Below are 25716 nucleotides of genomic sequence, written 5' to 3' on the forward strand. Positions count from 1 at the left end.
GAGGAAGAAAAAGTCTCTCTCTCTCTCTCTCTCTCTAAGTGTATTTCTCTTCCTGTCCTTCCGATGACACGTCCCCCCCCCCCCCGTGGACACACAAGAGCGGTAGAGGCTTACATCTGTCAGCGCCTGATTCAGCCTGACCTCTTTTCTGTCTAAGTGGAGGAAGAGCTGGCGTTTTCCTGTCCCGGGGCAACAAACATCAGAGACAGGGGGCATTAGGAAAGTGTGAAAATGCCAAACACTGAAGTGTGTTCTAGACCGACAGCATGAGGAAAACAAGTTAAAACGAACTGGCGGAAGGTTAGAGAAGTTGATGCAGAACCATCGCATAGGCGTGAACCCTCTGATCTCAACTGAGCCAATGCAAGAATGGAAATGGAAACAAGTGAGAGGAAAGAATGGAGAGACTGCGTGGTTGGACATGTTTGTGATGCTTTGAGGCTGACATCATGGCTGCGTGAGCAGGTGGTGTGTGTTGGATCATCAGGTAGGCCTGTAAAATCAAACGGCCTTGTCACCTTGTCTGGGCCAGGTTGCCAGCGATACGGTGTTTAGATCGGGCTAAATGTGTGACCTAGTTTTTGATCCCCCTCTCTAAATTAAACTCAAATCATTCAAATTGTTTACAGACGTGGTGCAGGATATAAGGAGGGAACATGCGATGTTGGCCGTATTAACGCTACTTTGCGAGGAAAACGATTCAGCTATTCTCTGCAGTAGCATAAAATAATCGTATGATTCTACACATCAAAGATCCGGAGGAGGCATATATTTACAATCGAGATCCTGTCAAAGTATTTGGTGTTTGTTCTCCGCCCTGTAACACATCTTCATTTCTCCTCACATCCTCCCATCAACTGCCCCCTCTTTCTTTTCTCACTCTTTTCCTCCTCGGGATGGTCCTTTCTTCCACTGCCATGCAACTCTGCCTATCACCTCTTTGGTGCCAACCTGAATGTGTCTACGTGTGTTTGTTCCAAAACGGTAGTCACAGTCGAATAATGAGAGAGCCTGAGAGTTTTTAAACCTTTATAAATTGTTGCATTGTAAAAACATACAAACTTTGAGCTTGTATATTCGAGTGAGTAAAAAAAAGTGTGCTTAACAAACGTTGTAAGGCGCCGGGTAGAGTGTGAGGAAAAGCTCGGGTGCTCCAGGCACTGGGCTTGGTGAGGGTGCGACAAGGCGGGATCGCCTTCTCACAAAGTTGGCATTGGCAGGGGAGCAGAGTCCAAAGTGCCAGTGGCCCGGTTCAGGGGTAGTTCAGTCCGATATTTTATCTGAGGACTACCGCTTCGATTAGGCTCAAAGGTTTGAGCAAAGCTACTATGTCAGTTAGTCTTTCCCTCCTCTCTTTGTTATGCAAGCTGTTGCTTATGTTTGTTGGAATCATTGTCAGCCTTTAAAACGCGTTAACCCTCGGAGCGGTCACCACGGTAACACAGGCTCCTGGGATTCTTCAATTAGACTTCTCACGTCAAGGACAGCCAATCTTCTAAGTCAGTGGTTCTCAACCTTTTTTTTTAGTGATGAACCCCTTAAAACATGTCATGTACTCCCTAACAATCTATGTTTGAATGGATGCTCATTTTAAATTAATTTACAAAACCTACTCCCGTTTGAGAACCACTGTTGAAGGCTATGGCCTTTCAAAATAAAATGTAAAATACATTTGATGCAGGAAACAGGCATTGGAGAAGCAGACCTGCACTCTCAATTTATAGAAACAACAGCTACTGTAGGTTTTTTCAAGTATGTCAGAGTGTATGAGGTGGGGCGTCACATCATCGGCTAAACACTCCCCATTGTTTGCTGTCTGGTGTGTGCTTGATGAGGATTAATCCGTTCGCAGTAAAGATGCATCTCCTTACTGCTCATGTTGCACTTTTACATGAATTATTGAGTAATATTGGGCATGTGTGCCTCAGCACTGCACTTGAATGTTATATTAGGGGTTATACCATCTCTCAGGTGGTCTGCTCAATGCACTGCATGTAAATGTCCTTTAAAAGGTGTCAGCAGCCGTTAAAGGTCAGGACTGGCCCTTGGCTGCTTTGGTACAATCTTCTACACTTTGTGGATAAGTGAGTCAGTCAGTTTTACTGCTTTTATAAAAACACAGTGTGCTATCTGCCCTCCATTGGTTTTAAATGCAACTTCCAATATTCAATTACAGTTTACTCAAACCTGTCCTCTTCAGACTTTAATTCATATGAATGTCCGCCCCCATTGAATCTTAGTTTACCTAATTTCCATCAGAGAATTGAATGAAATACATTTGAAGTGTGCAATGGACAATTGCAAAATAATAAATATATATTTTAGACCTAAAAATGATAATTGAAGGCCCCAAAACCAAAGCTAAGGGAAAATTGGGAAAAGCACTGGCTAGATTTAGAAAAGTGAGGGTTCCCTTTCTCCTCCCACATTGTTGACCATGTCTAAGTGGTCATTGCCACCAGCCGTAAACTGTTATGTCCACTTGTAAACCTCCAGGACCCCCAACGGGCTGCACACATGCCTGTGCACTCAGTTTAGGACAAATCAGTGAACCTTGTGAAAATCCCTCAAAAATAAGGTCATACTTAAAAAGAGGATGAAATATGTGCAATAAAATGCTTTTCCTTCTGCATATGCTTTGCCTTTCATTGTTTCAGCTGCCTATATTTTTGGTCATTTGCAAGAACATTTTAATTTACCTGAAAAAAAAAAAATATATATATATATATATATATTTACACATAAGATATATTAATGTAAATTACAACATGCTCCTGGAGTTTGAAAGGCTGATATTTAAGAAATGGGCAGCAGTTGGCATGACCCGGGCCCTCCATTTTCCGCAAAGCCTCCAGGCAGAGAAAAGGCACGCGCCAAGAGCTTTCATGTCATAAATATCCTCCCTGAATGCTTCATTGCCGTATAATTACACCTCCTTCATCTCTCCCTTTATTCTATCTTACCACTGCCTATAGTTTGTGGTGTGTGTGTGTGTGTGTGCATACCAGTTTACGTACTTAGGTGTTTTTGTCATGGTGGCCTCACTAACAGAGCTCAGTGGGGTTGTTCTGTGTCAGTAGCATTGAACTCTACACCACTTAGTTAGCCTCATAAAGATATTTTCCATCTCACTGTGATATAACCATACTGAGTCACACAACCTGCTAGTGAACAACTCTGTGAACCTCCATCATCAGTAAAAAAAAAAGTTTTTTTGTGCTTTTCACATAGTGCTGACTAATCACAAATCTTCACTTCTGGCAGCCAAACAAAAGGCATTGTCGTGGGTTTTTCATATAGTAACCTGCCACTGGCACTACGGTTTGGTGAATACGGAATATTTGGATCTACAACTGAACTTAGATCTCAAATCGGAAATGTTATTTGACCTAAAATGTTGAAATGATACTGGCAATTGTTTTTCAAGGAATTGTAATAATACTTCATTCTAAAGTATGATTTTAAGCTTGATCCCTGTAGGAGTTGCTGTTACTTTGGCACTCACCCTGTTGCCTTTCTCAGCCTACGAACCTTCTTCCACGTCTTGGATATTTTGCAAAGTTGTGAAACAAAGACTATTGTTCTGATCTGCCAGAATAAGCAATCTGAATTACTGTGTAATTGTGGAAGGGAAATTTAATGCATCAAGCGCATGTGGCATAAGTGCCGTGCCAGCCAAGCCAGTGGCTCCTGTCTGCCAAGCCAAGACACAACTCGGAGAGCCAGCGAGTTCCAGAATGCGACGCAGTTGTTGATTGTTTTGGTTGTTTCGAAACAGCTTCCAATCAGACTGTTGCATTCTGGATGGGTTCCCCATTAGGGGCTTGTGTAACTCAACATTCTGCAGCCCATTAATTAACACAAAGACAGGGCGGCACGCTGCACTGTTAAAGAGCCCCTTTGTGCTAATGGCACAGCGGCAGTGGCTTTGTGTTGAGTGAGTGTGAGATACAAAAAAAAAATAGATGGGAGAAAGGAGGGAAGAGGTCATCGAGAGAGAGAGAGAGAGAGAGAGAGAGAGAGAGACGCAGTCAAAGCCAAAGAAGAAGAAGAACAACAAGCGATCCGGCTAAAACAGGCAGGCCTGATTTTATTTCCTTAAAGACCTAAATCCCCCAGGCTAACCGCATTTTTATGGAGCGTCTGAGAACAATAGTAGGCTGTTGCTCCGTTGTTGTGTGCATGCGTATAAGAGAGAGTGAATTTGCGCATCATTTTTTCCGTGCATTCTCGCCCAGACTCCTGCATGATGCTTAATGTGTCGTATCGCTTGCAACCTGAAGTGGCGGCTACATTTCCTTTTGTCTTGATTTTCATTTGACTTCAGAAAACAGTCGCACGATGAGCACAACAATAATTCAATGCAGGGCGTAACTTGAAGGTGTAATTGTATCTCAGACCGTGACTTCATCTTTTGGCATCATCGGTTTCTCCCTGCTTCATTGTCATTATTACAGAGGTTACAATAACTCTAGCCGCCACAAACAGACACATACAAAGGCAATGCACTGCACCTGCATCTATATGACATCATCTGGAAAAGGACCACGCGTGCAGCATGTGCACTGCGAGACATAAAAGGAGAATTAAAAAAAAGACATCAGTGAGCGATATCAGTGAGGATATTATGAACATAATGAGAAATCGGGCATTTGCAGTCATGTTCTCACATGCATGTTCACATAGGTTGCAAGACAAGAACCTCCACATATCCAACCCATGAGGCTGGAGGGTCCCTCCGTCTTCTCTTTCTCCCTCTCTGTCTGTCTGTCTGTCTGTCTCTGTCAGAACAGCACATCCATTGTCAGGGGGTTGATGGCGGCGCTGCCTTTGCATCAGGTCAGATGGGCTACAGGTACCGGAAAGGATAAGATTAATCACTTCATCTGGGACAGGCAGGGAGGAGGAGCGAGGGGGGGGGGTAGGCGATAGACCAGAGATGAGGGAAATAGGTGGGGCAACGAGAGAATTAGAGGGAAGAAAGGGGTAATTGAGAGGGGAGAAGAAGAGAAAAAGTGACAGGGAGGAAGTTGGGGATGAAGAAAGGGAAAGAGGGACAGGTAGAGACGAGGGGAAGTAATTACCTGCATAAGTGTCTTTGTTTAGCTCACCGATGCATTCAGCTGAAGGCAGGGCATGGAAAGAGAGGGGTGGTCAAGGGTAATTACCTAACCGCAGGTTGGCTCACCTTTGATCCTCTCGCCATGACTATATGTCTCACGCTAGAACCTCCTATTTAGCTAAGTGATATATCATCATCAACACTGCGAAAGGGCACGTACCCAAATACAACCTACCCTGAGTAAGATGGTACTGATACACATTTTGTCCCATAGAATATACAGTATAGTGTTAACATAATTCATGGAGGGGGATTTTCCCTCTGTATGTTTTTTTACTCAAAAAGTCAAAATGACTCTTGACCTTCTTTTGAGATGGTAATTGTTTTCACATTATTATTTAAACGTGACCAGCGCTCCTGAATGAACAGACTCCGTGCCCAGAGCAGGTGGTCACAGATGTGAGGAGAGTTCAGGGCACTCTTGCAGATGTTGCTCTGACTCATCACCATCAAAGCGAGTGAGTTTGTCTCGTGTGATGCAACGTTTTTTTTATTAAGAATGCCCAAAGCCCCAAAATGTTGTTGCACTTTGTATATGTCTGTGTCTGTCTGTGTGTGTGTGTGTTGACATGCACAACAAAGTGTTCTGGTTTCATGCACAGCCCATATGCACAGGCTGTTACCGCAGTGTGTCTGTGCATCTTTTAGCCCGTGCTTTTGCACTTCAAAGCTCCAGTTGTACGTGCGTGTGTGTTAGTTTGTGAGTTCAGCGACATTCCACAGGGCCTACCTGTGGGTGCAGTGGGTCCAAATCCACCTCCTCGAGTCTGCTTTTTATTCACTGCTACATTCACAAATACTGGCAGGTTCACTTTCAAAAACAATTCAATAAAATCCTCAGATCTATCTGAAGGTTTTATTTTTGCAATCTGCACTCAGATACAGACAAACGGCTGCACTCATTCTGTGACACACGTTCATTGTGGAAAACGGTTTCAGACTTGCCCGACATTCATTCGTTCTTGTATGTCTTTGATACGCCTGACCCTCTTATTGTTTTTTCTATATCTCTCTATTGAAGTTTTGGTATGTAACTCATTAGATGGATAAATATACCCCGAAGGTGCGAGACAAGCGGGGAGGAAGGATACGGAGTCTTCACTTGTCCAAACACATCTCAGCAGTGGAACATTAATCTGCTGAGGCTCCGTGCCTCTAAACGGCCCGATTAGGAACAGTCTAACAGGAGCTGTTCCTGCAGGGCTGAAGCCGAAATGAAGTGCTTAGGCACAGCCAACATGTTGTTTGTTTTCCCAGCGTCTCAAAGACACACACAAAGATACAGGCTTTGATCGTGCGTTGGAGAAAAACTGAAGGGTCACGTTCAAGCCCAGGTATTAATACAATGTTAAAATGAGGAGTGTCTGTTGCTTGATCAGTTATAATGATGTCTTGTGTTTAGGGACCTTCAACAAAGTTCTGTCCAAACACTTATAGTGCTAATGATGCAATTGTCAAAAAAGTTACTTACTTACGCTTTAACTATGGCTGTTTTGTTGTAAATAGTCTATGCACGAACGTATTGGCATACGTCTTGTTTGTCATGGTGGTGTTAACTAGAAATAGTGGGTGTTATTTTGGATGTGGATGAAGAGGAAAAAATCCTTTGTGCAAACATTTCAGGTGGGTGTGTTTAGTGCAAGTTTGTGTGTGTGTGTGTGTGTGTGTGTGTGTGTGTGTGTTGAGGTCATCCAGAGTTCTCAAGCCTGTCTCTCTGGCTGTGCTACCGGTTGACAGAGTCAATGGCAGCCCTGTCTTTCCCATCATGCCGCTCTCTGTCGGCACAAATCTTTGTGTGAGTGAACAATTCAGTCTGGGATAAATGATCCTAATAGCATGTTGGAAATAACCATGTTCTCCTTCCCTCCCTCCTTTCCTTCTCCATTCTCCCTTGTCCTCCCTCCCTCTCCTGTTTCTCCTTTTAGTGACATATTCGATGCCATGTTCCCAGTCATGCACATTGCGGGTGAAACCGTCATCCAGCAAGGTATGTGACGCGGTTTTGATTGAGTGAATTTATGGCATCAATCTGTGGAGTAAATCACAATTTGAATTCCAGTAATCCTAAAAATCTGGGTCACTAGTGTCACAACCTGCAGAGTTTCATATTTCCTGTGCATTTGCGCCTTTGGTTTGCTGTTGGGGACCAAATTAAATTGGCAACCGGGGTAGATTTTGTGCCAACATGCCAACAGCCCACTTGTCTTGCCTCATTTGATTTAACAACCTACATGTTTGCGCCTCTCCTCCCCCTGTGGGCCATGCGGTGGCCACCAGAATACCATGGTCAGAGCTTTGCCTGCGATGGGCGGTGCGTTGACATAAAAATAGGGCCCTTAATCTAAAAAAATATAATCTGTTGACACTGCCACTCACATGAATTTGGGCTACCACTCTCTATTTCTTCCCTTCCCCTCGCTTTGCCCCACTCACACCATCAGATGCACCAGATGTCAGATCCCTCTCCTCTGCTTAACCACAGCATTTAAGGCCTTCACAGCGGACAACGCTGGACTTTGAAGGAGCACAGAGCTTAGAAGGGCCAGTGTGTATTTTTGTTGTTGTTCACACCTGTATAAAATCACACAGTGTACTTTTGGAGCTTACCATACAAACACACGCTCGTTTAGACATTAAGTAAACTAAAACTATAGGGTGTAAAGACTCACACTTGCTTTGTCAATCGCACACAAAGACAGCGTCCAGAGGTATCCGTCCTAATTTGGTCATAATAAAGTCTACCTCACTTTGTAGGGCCCCTAGTCCTAGTCAGCCCATTGCTATATACGCTAGAGTGTGGTAAACAGTGCATAGGGCGCTGATGTCATTGATAATGTCTTTGACTCCTGTACGGCTTGATACAAAACGCCCCTGTTCCCGCCCCTTCACCCATTATTCAGGAGTTATCGACTCTTCGAATTCTTTGCATGGTTCCAAACTTAAATTGTTTTGAAAGACATGCATCTTGCAGCATTGTGGGTACAAATCTCCCGAGAGGCTGAGGATGCAACCCGTGTTTTCTTTTTGAGCAAAGAACCGTAATAGTGTTAACGACAATTAGCCTGTGTTGAAACGGGGCCACACTGAGTACACCATTCCGTGTGTGTGTGTGTGTGTGTGTGTGAGCGAATGTGTTTGTGTGTGTGTGTGGAGGTTCTGGTCAAATATTTGCCTGCACTCTAAAGCATATGGGGATATAAAGGACGCAAAACAAAGACTCCAACCAAAGTGTGTCTGCATGTGCTTCAGTGTGATAAAAGACAGGAAGAGCCAAAGAAAGGAAAGACAGAGTGAGAGGGAATTGAAAGAGGGATAGATCAGATGAAAGAGGGAGAGAGAGAGAGAGATAGAAGAGGGCCAGGTTGCAGCAGGTTGTACGTGTGTGTGTGTGAGTGTGCGTCTGAGTTGTATGATTAACGAGCACTCTCCACTCAGCATTAATTAGCCGTGTGAACTCCCGTGAACTTTACACACACACACACACACACACACACACGGTGCTCTCAGCCTTTCAACTCTTCAGGTGTACATGCAAACAAGAACACACACGCACCCATTAGAAAATGCACTTGTGTCATGTAAACTCGTGCATCGTCACCCACTTGTACCTCTGAATGGAGCTGCATTTACGTCTCATTGTGAGCGTGCAGGGAGAGCTTCACAGTGCTCTCATATGTTACTGTCAGTCCCTTTTCATAATTTCCCCTCAGCCCCGTGTAACGGATACCATAATTAAAGGAACGCTTTACCATTTTTCAGCCTTATCTCCAGACTGGATGCTTTTAGTGGACATCAACCAAACAGATCCCGTGGCTCTCTTCTAAGGGTTATCTTTGAAAGCACCGCGTGCACCAGTCAATCACCCAACAGGGGACCACTGAGCAAAGCAGACAACATTTTGCGTTGCCAGTCGTGCATATTTGATAGCCGCCCAGCGATTAGTTGCAGCCGACCTGTATCCAGCGAGGGACGAAGGAAACAAAAAAAAACAGCTAACAAATCAAGCCATAGGTCTGTTGTCGCTGGTGCCCATTTGGTCTTTTCAAGCAGACAACGACTGCTAGTACTTTTGGGGGGGGACTCATTTCACATTTTTGTGAAAACTGTTGCTAAGCAACTATGACGGGAATTCCCGGTCAAGATATAGTGCAGCATGTAGCAGCATTGAGTAACGATGCCTGTAACAGCATATACGGAGCTGATGTCTATGGTTGCATACGAGGAGTCTCTCCACTAGAAGACAGGCAAGTGAGGTCCAGTCTAAATGACTCTTAGCACTACTTTGCATGTATTGAGGTGTTGTCACCGTGCATGCTCACGCTGTTAAACTCTACAAGCAGCAGTAATGAGCACTGCTGTTTGCTCTGGACAGCCCTATTTAACAGGACATATTGTCAGGCCCAGTGAAATATGCATTCTAGAAGAGGCAGCATCAGATTTGACACGTTGTTTGCCCCGAGGCTTTCAGAAGGGCCTCAACTTTTAGGACCCAAAGAAAAAAAGAGCGAGACAAGCGGTCCAGCGGGGATCTTATTTAGAACAAAGGAAAAGAAGTTGACAGACAGGAGGAGAAGTGCATGTGAATGAGTGTGTTTATATAGAAGTTTCTGGATTACTTTTGTTCCACAGCTCACAGAAAGTGGAATTCTAAGGGTTTGACAAGTGATTTTTTATCCCTTAATGCACCTATTTGGATTTGATTGTTTAAAAGACCTCGTTCGAAACCTTAAGCCGGAAGTGGATGTTATAAAAAAAAAGTGTAAGCTCCTGCTAGTTTTCCTGCCCTTTTTCCTGCTCTTTCACAAACTGCTGTGTTTCTCCTCCTTGTCTCTCCCCTCCAGGCGATGAAGGAGACAACTTCTATGTGATTGACCAGGGTGAAGTGGACGTAAGTGGATGACATGCAGACGCAAAGCACACACACTGAAAAAAAGAATTATCTCAGTAACTTCCTTCTTTTTTTAGGCAAATTGACTAAAGCAAACTTTTATACGAAAAGTGCAGTGTGCCAATCTTTTCATACACACACACATATATATATATATATGTGTGTGTGTGTGTGTGTGTGTGTGTATATTCATTCACCTGTCGTGCCCAGGCCATGCCAAGGATTTTGACTCAGTGGGAAAACCCAGCCTTCTCCACTCATGTTGAGACAATGTTTCCCTCCAACAATGGACAGGTTATATCCAATTGCCCACATGTTTTGTTCCCTTCAAGGTTCGGTTCCACTCTGATGGCAATCTGAACACGGCGCTGTAGAGTCCAGCGCGCCGCGAAGGGCGCCAAACTGCGAACATCTTTTGTCTTAGCGAGCCAGACGCATAGCGATAGAGTTAAGTGGGAGAGATAAAACGGGAGCTGATGGAAAGTTAAACAGGAAGTGACCTTATCCGCTTACAGCAGGGATCACAGACCCAGTGGGTAAGAGGAGAGAAGCACGTTGGCAAGCTCGGCCGAGCGTGCCTCCTTCGGCCCACCTGAGAGACACGGAAAGGAAGTGTATGAATGCAGAGATGGTGCCGCGATAGAAAGGCATCGCTGCTTTGACCTCGAGTGTTTTAGGTGACGTCTCGTCAAATGGAATTAGATAAGTTAGTGGTTTCGGGTTTTGGTTTTGATTTTCTAAAGGGTGGCTGTGTGCACACCCATTCCTTGTAAATCGTTAAGGCTCATGATAGTAAATTCAGGGGAAAAGCTGGGAAAATCTTTACACTGAATTATATCTTCTATATTTTTGTTATTTTATTCACGGAATTCTCTTGTATTGAGTTGGTTTTCGCACTTGAACGGCAAGATGTTCAGTGTTTGATAATCTCTCACAATAGAAAAATCTCTTAAAATTTGTGGCTTAACTCTTCAAAGTGTTGAAACTACTCACTAATCTTTACTTTGTTGTTTGGCCACTTTACCTTCTACCACAATTTGGTCCGTGTAATATCTTATATAACCTCAATAATTCATTAAAAAACATTTCATTTGAGTTTATTTCCTCATTTTTATACAATTTGATGCTTGCAATTACTTCAGCTGTAATACAGACCGATAGCATCAGACATGAATTGGCTACACTACAAGTTTTCAGGGTTCGAGCCCTGGAAAAAGGACTTAGCGTATCCTAAGTGATATTTTATAATGACCCTCTTTTTCTTTTACTGTCTTAAAACTTGAGATCCAGAGTTGGTCTGGAGCAGGGGAAAGACCCCTATGTTTGGCCCCAGCCCCTCTCTCTTAAAACTTTTATTCCAAACTGTGAGATGATCTGGTTTTGGAAAAAGCACTTGAACTGGAAACCATTACCTGGGCTCTGTAATGCTCTGTTTGACCGCTTTTTCCTTCCATGCTTGGCGTAACCATAGCCACCACTCTGCGTCTCTTCAAAGCCATCCCACTTTACAGTGAAGGATGAGTCTCTTGTGGACCCCACCGAGCCCTGAATAATGGCTTGGTGACCACCAGAGATAAATCCTCTCTCCCCTTCTCTCCCTTTACTTTTACAAGTGTAAACGCCTGAATAAGTCCCAATGAGCTTGTATTATCTTCATGCAGCTATAGTGGCTGGCCTTAATTGAACTTTGCATTTTCATGTAGGTGAACCAGCATGCAAGTGCCCATGCAGACAAAGGAAGTCTGTCCTCCATCCCTCAACAAATCAAAGGCAAAGTCCTAACAAGACAGGACAGATGAAATAAAAGGGATGGAAGGAGGGATTTAAGGGATAGAGAGAATTTTAGAGGGTCTAACTTGGGAGCTTAGTGGGGATCATAAACTTAGGGACAAGAGTATTCGGCTTATCAAACTGCCAGGAAACCGAGGAGGCGTAGACGGGGAGAAGAATGTTTAAGGAAGGTGTGTCAGGATGGGCAGAGAAATGACAAAAAGAAGGAAATACTCCTACTGAATGACAATCCTCCAAACCATTTAAGCGTATACAACACCCTCTTCATCCCTCTTTTCCCCTGTCCTTTCTGCAGGTGTACGTGAACGGCGAGTGGGTGACCAGTATCGGAGAAGGAGGTAGTTTTGGAGAGCTGGCCCTGATCTACGGGACTCCCAGAGCTGCGACCGTCAAGGCCAAGACTGACCTTAAACTGTGGGGCATCGACCGAGACAGCTACCGACGTATCCTCATGGTACGCACTTCTACGCGTCCACTTGGGCCCAGGCCAATCGGCTCTTTTTTTTTGTTTTGTTTTTTGCAGCTGCTGAGTTCACATGTTTGCTCAGTGTTACTCATGGAAAACCATTTTGCAGGAATGTCATAAACGGCCCGAGGAGCCACTCTTTGTCTTCCGATTCTGAAGTAACCAGGAGAACCCATGAAGGCAGACCTCAAACAAACACACATGCGCGCGCGCGCGCACACACACACACACACACACACACACACACACATGCACACGATACAGAAACACTAAAGGCCATAATAAAGTAGACTCTTTAGACTCATTTGGGACTTGCTCCCACTCAACCACTTAAGACTCCTCAAGTACTTAAAACTGTTTTTTTTAATACTCAAAATTCCCACTCCCACATGCATTCCTGTGCTTTTTATTTTCTCTCGGGATCTGTTGGTCGGCGAAGAACGGGGGAAAAAAGGAAGGTCTGCAGGGGAGGGAGAGGGTCATCCCTAATATCTCAACGCACACTTCCAGCTCCAGGAGCTTATCAGTGAGGAATGTCTAAATGTTTAAACTGGAAACACAAGGTGTACTTATACTGATTCACACGTATTTTGGGTGCAGCTAGAAAGTCTACTTTCTGCCTTTGTGCCCAAGTGAACTCCTCCTCAGACGTTCCTCACACTCTCGCACCAAATGAACGAGATAGCCTCCAATTAACCTCGCAAACCCCCCCCCCGGCGGGCCTCTAAGCCGGCATCGGAAGTGAACACCGCGCTCGGTGTTAAACAGCTTGAGCCGGCGGAGATGCAGACGCTCGGTGTTTGGACCTTTCAGCTCAATGCAAAGTTGGCACAGGTTCGCCCCGCAATCATGTCACCTCTTAAGCGCATAGTTTAACTGAGGGCACAGTCTGCCCGGGTAACCTTTCTTCGAGAGGATTCTCTTTCTCGTTTCTCTTTCTTTCTGTCATTCCTTCGCTCCTTCCAGCAGCAGCGGGAGGGGGTGGCGGGGGGAGGGGGGTGAAGTAAAATTAAATTACGTGAACCATGTAGTTAATTATTGCTGTCAATGATTTGTGAAGCTGTCTTTATATAGTGTGGTATTCTGGCAACGTCTTAGGGCAACACAATGAGCATTGGTTGTTTGTCCAGGTAGGTGTATGTGCGTCTGTTTTTGTCACGTTGTGCTAACGTCTGCAGCGAGTTAGTCAGGAGCTCAGGAAGCTGTGCTGCAGTTTCACTGTTTGCACATCTGTTCCACATCGTGCAATCAATACGTTGACTGAACAGTTTCACATTTGTGCCTTTAACACAAGTACACAAGTCAGTCAGATCAAGTAGATTCGTTGACGTGTTACGGAGAAATTGTATTATCCAAGTAAATTGATCCCTCCAATTTGATCAGGTTTTGCTGGAGACATCGAGCTTTGTTTAGACGTTCTTCATCAGGAAGTTTGAGGTACATTTCAAAGAGAAGGTCACGAGCCATTACGCCAATTACCTTGACCTTTGTGCTTTGTAATATAAAACTCTAACAAGTTTGCTTAGTTCATTCATATTTTTTTGTTTTATCAGGCTGTTTTATCTCTGCTTCCAGCATTATGCACTTTTAAAAACCTCATCTCAAAACCTGATTTGATATTGCATTGATTGCATTAATCGTTAATCACTTAATCAAGATCAATCGATAAAGAAAATTATACTTAATTTTAGCCCTATTTTATGTCACCTGTTGATGATTTTAACCTGGACCGTAGTCTCAACAACCGAGGATTCTGAAGAATATGAATATGATAATGAAATGAAAACCCCCTAAGCCTAACTTTGTGCTGCAAACTGCAAACCACCTTACCCTCCACCTCCTCCTCCCGTCCCTATCGAGGAGTGCATTTAGTAAACAATGTAATACCATTCCCTTTGATTAACACACTCTCTCCATTGTGTTGCCGCCTGTCATATCATCCAATACCCGGCTTGTTGTGTCATCTTAGTCTTTAAACACGCACAGATACAGACTAAGTAATTAACAGACCGACAGACCACTGTCAACAAACGGAACAAAAGGAGACAAGGAGAAATGATACCAAGAAATGAGGAGGGTTCGGAGGGGGGGGGGGGGGGGGGGTGTATGTGTTGTGCAGAGATGAAAGTGATTTGGCGTAAGGTACGGTTGGTTTAGTCTGGCTTCGCTCCACACCTCAGCTCTTTGATGGTCCTAAACCCAGAGACAGCGAGCAGGGGCTGGTTTCATCTTTAACTTCACGGCGAGGAGCGCGCACATCGTGGCCAACAGGGCAAGGGGAGTGTTGTGCTCAGGCTCTCACAGTCGGTGGGGATAAGAAGGAAAAAAAAAAAGATAAAATGAATTATCATCACGAATCAGACATTTTGAAAAGTTTGACGTTTTTCATTGCACGCGTCCTCGGCCCACCCAGCCCTTCCTGCACAGTCGCATGAATCAGACCTGCTGTGTAATGTCATGGTATGTACGCATGCTAAGCCTTTAAGCTCAGCAAGCCTTTCCGAGGAACTCAGTGGGGAAGCAATGAAATATGGAGACCAACTCCACATTGTTGAGGAAGGTGCATGTGTTTGTGGGTGCGTGAGGTAGAGTATACATGTGTGACTGGTTCTATTAGCATGACGTTTTGTCTCTGCAGAGACAGTAACGAAACATAAGTAGCAGAACTCATAACAAACTGCGCGCTGACACCGCATGCAAACACAACACACACACACACACACACACACACACTCGCTCAAGAAGGAGGCGATGCAGGCTAGAATTCCTTTAATCAAGTTGTTTACGATTTGAGCCTGACGTTGGCTCACTTGGGAACATTTTCTCCCCTTTTAAGACAAAATGGGAAATTATGTGAAATTAGAGGCAGCAGCGGCACTCGGGCACTTAAATGCACTAAAGACACCCCAAGCCTCAATATATCACTTCCATATGCAGAGACAGACAAGATCGTCTCTCCTCACTCTCCCCGTTACTCTTCATGTTCTCTCTCCGAGTGGCTCTGTGCAATATAAAGATTAGAGAAAAAAAAGGGCAGAAAGGCAGTTAGGGAAGGGGTTCTCTGGGTCCAGACTTGTCAGGAACCACCTGATGTTCAGAGGCACAGAGGGGAAAGTCCCCATGTGGGATAGGCCACACACACACACATACACACACACACAAGGACATAGGCACACAAGGGATACACACCTCCGTGTGACCCCCTGAACTTCATTCACACTTTTAGTGAAAGAGTACTACACACTGCTGTAGGAATTTTCTTCTTAATGTTTTATGTAATAAGACTGATATTTATAGGGTTTTGAGTTAGTGTAAAAGACCACGTGTGGTGTAAGACAATATTGATGCACTTGTCCACGCTGTATTACGTGTGTTCTTTATGCTATTACAGTGATCATGATATTGGCCAGACCACCCATGTCAACAAAATAAAAGGGAAAAGGCAAAAGTTCAAGTCAAATAGAATATTAATGTAACACAAATAATGTAAAAATATAAGATATTTCATTTAAAAAAAAAAAGAATGATTCTTTGAGGATTCTTTGTCATTTAATCCTGCTTAATTCCAATAATCTGACAGTAAACATGAAAACCTTTTCTCAGACTTTTTTTTAATAGCAACGCCTCAAAGTGGAAAGTATTTGTTTGGTTTAAAATTTAAATGAGGATAAAACACGTACAACATCAGAGAGAGTCTCAATTGTTGAATGTCTGTCCTCCTTTTGTCTTTCAGGGAAGCACATTGAGGAAGAGAAAGATGTATGAAGAATTCCTCAGCAAGGTGTCCATCCTCGGTAAGTCAGTAAATATGTACAAAATACAAACCACGTGACAAATATTTGAGGGGGGGGGGGGGGTTTCTGTTAAGTTTCTGCTTTCATAAAAATAGTGTAGGGCCGCGTTTTGTGTTCATTTTAAACACCGGTTCACAGAGTCCAGAGTGCATGCAGTTATAAATCCGCAGAGGCCAACATACACTGCAGATTAGCCCACCTATACACAGAAGCACGTTGTCACACAGGGCCCACAGCCCAGCAGAGTGTGTGTGTGTACAGTCCTAATCTTCTCACACTGCTCGTACCCAAGCCCGTCACACTCTGCAATGCCGCTGCGTTGACAATTAAAGAACAGGGAGTTACGATAAGCCTCTGGCTTCCCGCTGGAATCTGGATCTAACACCAGCCTGCGAGGGGCTCTCGGAGGAATGGCGAACGAGATTCATTCAGACTTTACAAGAGAGCTGCAATCGGAACTGACGTCTCCTCCCTTTCCACTTGATCGTGTGTGCGCGGCGTGTAGGAGTAAGGCCGTGCCCCCCCCTGTACGGAGTTATTAACTGGCTGAGTAAACACATACACTCAATTCAGGTCTTACGTGAACGTCTCCACAGAGATCCACTCTCTTTTCATTCACCTCTTTTCTTTCTTCCGCGTCTCCCTTTTAGGCCGCCTTGTCGGGGCCTGCATTCAAACGCCCGCCCCCCCCCCCCCGAGTGATTTTCCCTCTCTCCACCCCTCTTTCTGTCGCTTCGCTTCTCCGTTCGACCCCCTCTGAATTGGAGGAGGGGCAGAAGGCGGCGATGTGTTTTTGTTTGTCTTAGATTTTCGAGATAGCCACGAAATTGGGTACAAGCCCTTGATGTCGAGGAGTGAAGGAGGAGGGGGGTGGGGGGGGCGAAAACCAACGTTTTCTTTGTCTTTCATCCCAATGGTCGATTCCCCGAGTGCACACTCTGCATGTGGGCAGCGAGGGGATCCAAGTGGGTGCAGGCCCCGCGAAGCGTGAAATGTAGGTTCTTTAGTCGGCACATTTGTGTATCACGTTACACGCCGAGCTGTTAAGGATCACTTCTGTAGGACCTGCTGCCTTCAGCTCACAGCCAGACACAGGACATCCATCTGGGGGCCCCGGGCAGACACCAGGGCCCCACCGGAGGGGACACTGGACACCTCCATCCGATCACCAAAGTTAATCCTAAGAACATTGGCACACACACAAATAGATACACACTGGGATCAGTTACTGAGCGCATCGGGAGACAATAGCCTCAGACAAAGGGACTTGGCCGTAGTTTTACGCTTCTAACTCGCGTCTTAGTCAAATCAAAACACTCAATCGTCCTTTTATCTTGACAAAAGAGTAAAGATCAGGGGTGTTTTAACTGCAAATAAGTCACATTCCACATCCGATAGATGTATAGACCTTTAAGATTAGGCAACAATAATCTTCAGAATTGTGCAATGAGGATGAGTTCCTTTGGTGAAAATAGGATCCTCTTTCTCTAAATATCAATGGTTCAGAGTGGCTCAAACTCCTCTGGGTTTTTCCCAGTAATGGTGTTTGACTGTTTATGTTTTGGGGTTTTGTGTCAACACAAACAGCTTCTATATTTGGGGTCCACTGTTTGTGTGGTCGGATCAAAAAAAAGATCTTTTACAGGTCTTCTACAGACTTATTCATAAAGGTAAATTCTAATACAAATACAGTACATTTACTAGAATGTATTGAATCCAAATGTATTAATTAATCTTTAAATTATTAAATCGTAACTTATTATTATTATAAAGTGGTACGAATATATTCCCCGTCCCATCATTGAAGTATAACTAAATCACATTTTACAATAATAGGAGGGAAATATTCAGTTTGAATAAAGCCACCTTAGATGACCTCCACACTTTGGATGTATTCCAGCTCACATTGATCTGTGTTACTAAGATATGAGATCTTTTTATTATTTCATGCTCAAACACAGGACAGCTCTCTGTCACCACACCCCATTATCACGAGAGCACAGCTCTCACAGATCAAGGCGTTAGTGTGGAGGTGTTTTTGCTCCAGGAGGCTCCATGAGAGGAGTGAGGAAGGGGGGTGTGGGGGTGGGGGGGGGGGTGGTTCAGCGACATAATGGACCCTGATGAATGACTGGATTAGCCAGAGGTAGGTGTTATCGTTCCCAACAGCTTACTGGACGGGACATCCTATTTAGACCATGGAAGACACACAAACCCATGGAGCGTTGGTGCGTCTGATGTTGCGCTCCTCACAGTAGATTCTTCTGTCATTCACAGAGTCTTTGGATAAGTGGGAACGTCTGACTGTGGCCGACGCGCTGGAGCCGGTCCAGTTTGAGGACGGAGAGAAGATCGTGGTGCAGGGAGAACCCGGGGACGACTTCTTCATTATCACGGAGGTTTGTGTGTGGTTGAGAATCTTTTAATGTGGTGATGCATTCTTTTAGCAATCATTGTAGTAGTATTACTTGTGTGGTAACAGGTTATATAGCCCGGGGCCCTTTGTGGAGCTCTGGGAGGGGGGGGGCTCCGTCATCCCAACACCCTTTTGATCAACATCCATTCTTACAAAGCTTTCACCAAGGACGAGTCAAGAAGGCCTTAGCAGCAGTTTCTATTTTCATTGCAGAAAACGAACCCATTTGGGGTTTTTTTTTACATCTCAGAGGGCAGAATGACATGATACGCAGAGGAATCTGGGGGATTATAGGATGAAGGAGCAGGAAGAGGGGAAGGATGAGAGACGGGCGTGGAGCCATCTCGGTCCGGTAGCGAATGTGTCACACACCACACTCTGAGCCCCACCCAACAGAAGCCCTGTCTTATCATTCTCGCCCCTCTATCTGCCATTTTCTCCCCAAGCCGTCACCCTCGGACCCACCCTTCTTTGCTTCCTCCCCGTCTCCCTCCATCTCTTGTGCGGCACGGCCCCGACTTTCCCAGAGCAGGGTGGACTTGTGTTGGAATGTGTGTTGCTGACTTTCACACGGGGTCAGGAGACCCAGCCTCCTGGGAGAGAGAAGTGGGAGAGAGAGAGAGAGAGAGAGAGAGAGAGAGAGAGAGGGAGGAAGGAAGGAAGGAAGAGTCAAACAGGGCAAGGAGAGAGAGGTTGATTTGAAAAGGACCACATACAAGGAGGGGGAGAAGGGTTGTGACAAGCATCCTCTCTTCTTTTTCTCCTCGTGCACACATTCATCTCTATCGATTTATAAAGAGTCGAGATGTTGATTCAGTCAGAACAACCTTACTTTGCACTTTCTGTCACTTTCTCACTCTTTTGTTGTTTTTGCAGTTTTGTAGCATCACCCCCAAAAACAATGCCCAAAATCACTATTTATATGCTGCCGATGGGGAGGTCCTTCGCCAGCCAGGGAGGAATGGGGCCCTAATGAAAAGTGAAATGTTTACATTTTTGTGCTCACCCTGTACAAACAAGCCTTTACAGAACTCTGGGGCCATAAAGCCTCGTCCTCATCTTCTCTTTATTTCCTGCCTTTTCTTCCTCGGGGCATCTGCCCCCTACCCTCACCCAGCATGCACTCTTTCTTCCTCGTGCGCTCATACGTATCAATCCCAGCAGCGAGAAGGAAACTAGTAGAATTTCAGAGACGACACTGAAAGTGTTCAAACATGGTGTATAAGATGATGAATGCTTTTAACCATTCATCTCACCTGGCGATGCTCTCTCTCTCACCTCCCTTTTCATGCAGCTGAATGAACAATAATCCTGCTTAATCTCCGGATTAATCTCATTTTAAATCTTCGAGTCACAAAGCATCGGCGTTAGCGTCCGCTCTCATCTCCTCATCATCATCTCACCTGGAAGTCAAAGCGCACATCTCGCATTTGACCCCGCACAAAAGTAATCACACCGAGGTGGCTTTACAGAAGGGTCCCTGCGGGTCACACGGATGAGAATTCCTCTGAGTGTGTGAAGTCCACTTTAATGGGGCTCAACGCCGCGCACAGTGCGAGCACAGCCACAAGCTGTGCAACCCTGAGCTCTTTTTCTTGTGCGTTGAGGTTTGGGTGGCCTTGTGAACAGGCTACTCAGGATATCACCTTTCTTCCTCCATCTCTTCTGGCTCCTCTCTCTCTCTCTCTCTCTCTTTGTGTCTGTTGTTGATCAAACAGTTCCTACTTCCTCCATGCAGGATGCTACTTTTTTTTTTTGGCAAGCCAACTCGTTACCCTCTGCATATGATGCGTGTCTTTCTATGTGGATACGAGTGGGTGTAGACGTGCCCTCCGGTAAATATCAATAGCAATATCAGGTAGCAGTGATCCTTTATTACTTCTGATCTTAAAGTTGGCTCCCACTCTCATTTCCTTTCTCCGTTCTCTATTTGGCTGTGATGTCATTCATTCATACTTTCTGTTCCTCTTGCCTTTCTCCTCTGCTATCTTGCGTTGTTTCCAGTCCTTCGCACCCAATTTGGGGCGCCGCGGTTTGGAGGATCTTCAGTGTTTATAAAAGAAATATCTGTGTAGCAGAGGAGCCCCTAGGGCTTTACAGTACGTGATGGTTATCTGGACCACACCAGGAGAGTCCTGCTCAAGAACTATTGTACTTGACGGCGCTGCACTGTCTCACTTTCTTTGTTTGGACATGAATGGAAAGGAGAGGAATCGACCAGTTGTAAACACAAGAGCTTCAATGCCTCCAACCCCCCCCCCCCTCCATACTCTCCCCATTCACATTGCATTCACATTGCATTCTTTTTCCTTTTTTTTTTAGACGGTGCAGACAAAGTGTGATTTAGGGACAGCGATTGATTCTAATTCAGCCAATGTTTTTGAATCCATCCAGTGGGGTATTTCCTTAATTTAGACTTTGCCTCATTCACCATGGTGGGTGTGGGGGGTGGGGGGGTCTAGTGATTTGTATCATGCTGTGTTCACATTCTGGCTTAAAATACGTGCAATTAAAAGGCGCGCATGTACGCATGCAGCACAAGAGAGCTGAGTCATCAAAGCCATGTCGCGCACACACTATGGCCCAATTACTTGGAGCGGTTCATTTAAAGCACAAATCCCTCTCACCGAAGTAGAGAGCAGGCAGTACAGGGTTGGCAGTTTCGGGGGGTTCTCATTAAAGCTCATTATATTCACATTTAACATTATTAGCCTGGTCAGCAGAAGGCGCAGAGGGAGCAGGGGGGGATTAGAGCCGGGGGGGGGGGGGGGGGGGGAGTGCTGTTTTTTTACGACGCCGCCCACGACAGGCTGGGAAGTTCCTCCGCTGACTTCTTACCTGCTACCGAGGCATCTACCTTAAAAAACACTTGCTCTACCTGCGTCCAAACCCACGCACGATGAGGGATGCGTTGTCCAGTGCCGATGTGGCCACAAGCAAAGATGAATATTCAAACATGAGCTCATTCACACCCACTTTGTCAGCAGCTGCAGGATGTGACCGAACGAACAATTATCATCTGCTGGGCATAGACAACGGAAATCAAACTTCCTGTGTTATACTGTGCCGATGACTCACTCACACAACAGCAACCGGCGAGCTGGCGATATGCGTGACGAGGTCCGCGGTCAGTTTGTCCAGCGGAGCTCAGCTGCTGATTTTCTCACCGTGTGTGTCTGTGTGCGCAGTGTGCGCGCGCGAGTTTGCGTCTCACTGGGGAGTCCCTGTGTGGCTGCGTGGCCTGTTGTCGTTGCCCGGCGTTTGTGTTTTTGCAAATGCAGAATAACACATGCTGGTTAGCAACGGGCATTTGGAGCATGAGATTTTTTAGTGCTTTGGGGGTAAGAAAGGGACAGCGTGATCGCTCTTGGACAGTTCAGGTTGTTTCCGTTTGGTGGGCGAATGCTGATAACGGGGATTACGTTATGGAGACAGTAATAATAATAATAGCTTCCTAACGGTTTGTCATGTCATTCTGTGTTACACTCTGGAGGAAATAAAGCAGAACCAATCAGCCCGTTAGAATATCTGACGTCTTGTGTTTCTGCTCGTACGCGTCCAACAGAGCAGGTGTCCGTTCCACAGGAAAGCGGGCTAAATCCTGTGCACCTGTGTTCTTATGAAGCAGAGGAATTTCTCCTTGGCTTTAATCCCCCTGACAATTTTCAGTCCCTGGTTAAATCAGCCCCTTCTTTTTCTTTTTCTCATCCCCCCCTCCCCCACTTTCCTCCATCTCTCCTCACTTCACCGACATGGCCTCCTCCTCCTTTTGACTTGTTCTGCCTCGTGTCTCTTTCTTTTCCTCTAACCCTGGCTGTCTTCTCTGTTTCCAGGGAATAGCCTCTGTCCTGCAGCGCAGGTCTGACAACGAGGAGTATGTGGAGGTCGGACGCCTGGGACCCTCCGACTATTTTGGTGAGTGGCCGAGGAAGCCTGTCCATCCGAGTTGGGCAGAAAACAAAGAAAGTTAGGCCTCAAAAACATAACTTGTTTATGGAGACTATTCTTTGTCTTCAGATTTTTGGAAATTTGTATACATTGAATTTTAGGCAACTGTTTGTCACTTAAGAGGTTGCATGGAATTCTGCTGTAATATTATGTCTGTTTGCAATTAACTGTCATCATCATTGTCTATTAATCTGAGTTAATCAATTGGTTTTCTTACTAGCAGTACTTTTTTGCAGATTGCAGATACAATCAAATTAAAAGAACCAAAAGCAGTAAATATTGATATTTAAGAAGCTATTAACTGCCATGCTTTCATGCTTTCATCTGTGGGTAAACGATTATGAAAATGGTTGCTGATTCATTTTCTGGTTTTTGACTTAATTGATTAGCATTTTATTTCAGCTCTAAGAAATGAAATCAGAATAAAAAATGCTGAGGATTAACCGGCATAAATGATTTAACTTTTTTCTCAAGCTCGATTCCTTCACAATTTCTTCTTCTGTTTGTTGTCTGTCTACCAAAAACCACAAAAGGTCGGTTTAGGGTATCTGAATGCGTTAGAATTTAAAATAGAGAATATTGAGGCTGAAATCAAATTTACTTGACTTGCTTTCTACAACAACATTCGTTTTCTTCCGGACGCGATGACACTCCCTAGGTTTTCTGCGGATAATCAACTGATTTCCGCCTCTCCTTCCTCCCGCAGGTGAGATCGCCCTGCTGCTGAACCGTCCCAGAGCAGCAACCGTGGTCGCTCGCGGTCCGCTCAAGTGCGTGAAGCTGGACCGGCCCCGCTTCGAGCGCGTGCTGGGGCCCTGCTCGGAGATCCTCAAGAGGAACATCCAGAGATACAACAGCTTCATCTCCCTCACTGTGTGACACGTCGGCCCCTCTGGGCCCCACCAGCAGGGCTGGGCAGCATCAGCAGAGTTTGGGTTTGTGGGTGGGAATGGGTGAGGATGTGAGGTGAAGGACATGGGCTTTACATCCACAACTACAGGGTGCTTGTTTACTGCCTATTTTGTTTTTTCTTTCCATTTTGTGCTATTTCTTTTTTCTTTCTTTTTTTTTTTTCTCGATCTTTTGCACTTGACCCGTGCTGTCACGTAGCTTTATGTCAAAACCAACATGCAGGAGTGTAGAAATCAGAGAGAGGACGGTGATAATTCAACTAATGAAATACTGTAAATGAGTCATATGTGGTGATGCATGCTTCTGGACTGACCAAGAACGGCATTCGCACTTTCATGGATTTATGAAAGGTTTTTTCACCTCTGGTTGTGCGTGGTGCACTTTCTAGATCAAATCAGGCCCGCACTACCCCCCACGCCCCCAAAATATAGAATATATGAAGAATATTAAATACTTAGCCGGGCATTTTCAATGCCCCTTAAGTGTGCTTTTAATAATCTTATCAGTTGAAAGTTTGTTAACGGCAAGGGTTTGTTGAGTAAAGATTTGAATACGATATCTTCCAAATTAACTAACAAGAGTTTTGTTGAGAAATCGTATCCGTGCCGTCCGTCCCTGAAGGGGTTCAAGTCTGACCTCGGGACTTGCGGGACACCAAAGGAGCAGCAGTGTTATCAGTGCGGTTTGCAAACACTCAAACAGAGCCTGAAACACGCTGACAGGAAACACTCGACAATACGGTATAAGCTTACACGGTCTCAGGACAATTTGATTCTTTAACTCAAACACAGACGTCTTTTCTGACGCTTTTGATTTTATTCTGATATATTGCTAGATGAAAAGCTTTTGCACCACTTTCGAGTTTGTAACGTTATGGAAATGATGGTTTATGCTCTTTTTAACACATGACTTAAATGTTACGTATATAAAGTAGAGAAATATACATGTGATGCTTTTGTTTGATCTACTGTATTTTGTCAAACATGCACAACTGACCCAGCAACCGATGTATAAAATGGAACCTGACAAGAATCTTTCTATATTCTCTCTGTCTTTATGTCTTTCTTTCAACTTTCAAACCATCTTGAGCAAATAAAGATACGCTTCTAAAATCCTCTTGATTTAAATCATTATTTTCTCATCAGCTCCTGTCTCTGGGTGAATTTGACTCTTTTCCATCCCAACTTCTGGCACCTTCTCCTCTTCTCCTGACTGGACTTAGTTCTTTCTCTTTCCCTTTATTTCATCTCTTTCCCACCAATTGCCCTAAATAAGTTATCTCCGTTAATCTCCCTTCAACTTCTACTTCTACTTTTCACATTTTCATCCTACAGGTACCTCGTCTCAACCCCGGGCCTCCCTCCTCTCCGTTTGGCTCCATCCACTCCTCTGTGTCCTCCATCCCTCTCACATTAAGCCAAGTGTCAGTCATCCGTCAGTCTGAGCTGATAGAGTTCCTCCCAGCCAGTTAACACCACGGTGGACTAAAGCCTCCCCAGCTTTGACACATTCCTTTTCATGTTAATGCCCACTAAATCAACTAAGGAATGTGCCCCCAACTCGCCAACATTCAGTTGAGTCCCCTCCTCCCCTCACATGCACACACATGCACTTCATCGCTTTGACAATACACACACAAACAGCTTAGGCAAACAAGTATTGCTCCTCCATCTTTACGGCTTTGGGGTTTGATTTGCAGCACCAAACCCACAAATAGCAGTTAACCATTATCAACTTATCAAAACATGACGGCTCATGAAGTATTTCAATCTTCTCCTCGCTCACCGAAATGCTTACGCTGTCTGTTGTCACTTATTTCTACTTATTTCTTTATAGTACCATAACATTTTAGTACGGCTGATGAGAAATTTTAGGTTGTTGTGGATGCTAAAAGGGAGGGAATGATCCATAGAAATATACATATTGTATATGGCTAAGTTCTGGGAAAGGCTTGTAGGTGGACCTTGAGCTTTGGTTATTTAGTCAAACAACTATTTTCAAGGTCAGGAATGAATATTCAAACCTGAGTCTAAAAAAGGTGTCCTAAATGGCTTTGTGGGCCATCATAACACGTCCTGAGCTGCCATGTCAACGAGCAATCTCCATGGCAACCATGCTTCACCAGTGGATTGAGATGGTTTGACAAAGGACCATGAGCGGAGATATTGTAAACCCACTACCACCATTGTCTCTCCAAAAGAGAGCCTATTTTACATAACTGGTATGATCCGAATGAAAAGTGGACCCGATCTGACCTCTGTGTGTGTGTGTGTGTGTGTGTAGGAGCACTGATATGAATTCTTGATCCCATGGCACTTTGTCAGTGCTAAAGGAAGATAACACAGGAAAAAACACACATGGGCTATTTATCAACAATTT

General features: G+C 44.8%; 1 protein-coding gene across 6 annotated transcripts in view; it reads left to right on the forward strand.

Moving 5' to 3' along the window:
* Window positions 1-24451, forward strand: part of prkar1b (protein kinase, cAMP-dependent, regulatory, type I, beta) — a 46035-nt gene extending 21584 nt beyond the window's left edge. For all 6 annotated transcript variants that reach the window (XM_037476270.2, XM_037476264.2, XM_037476266.2 and 3 more), the window contains 7 exons: window positions 7048-7109; window positions 9964-10010; window positions 12097-12255; window positions 16001-16061; window positions 18339-18460; window positions 22311-22392; window positions 23132-24451. In XM_037476270.2, coding sequence (XP_037332167.1) covers window positions 7048-7109; window positions 9964-10010; window positions 12097-12255; window positions 16001-16061; window positions 18339-18460; window positions 22311-22392; window positions 23132-23304 — 706 coding nt within the window. In that variant the 3' untranslated portion in view covers window positions 23305-24451. The remainder of the gene's footprint in view (window positions 1-7047; window positions 7110-9963; window positions 10011-12096; window positions 12256-16000; window positions 16062-18338; window positions 18461-22310; window positions 22393-23131) is intronic.
* Window positions 24452-25716: the final 1265 nt, after the last annotated feature.

The sequence above is a fragment of the Pungitius pungitius genome, chromosome 12, assembly GCF_949316345.1.
Source record: "Pungitius pungitius chromosome 12, fPunPun2.1, whole genome shotgun sequence".
Classification (NCBI taxonomy): Eukaryota; Metazoa; Chordata; class Actinopteri; order Perciformes; family Gasterosteidae; genus Pungitius; species Pungitius pungitius.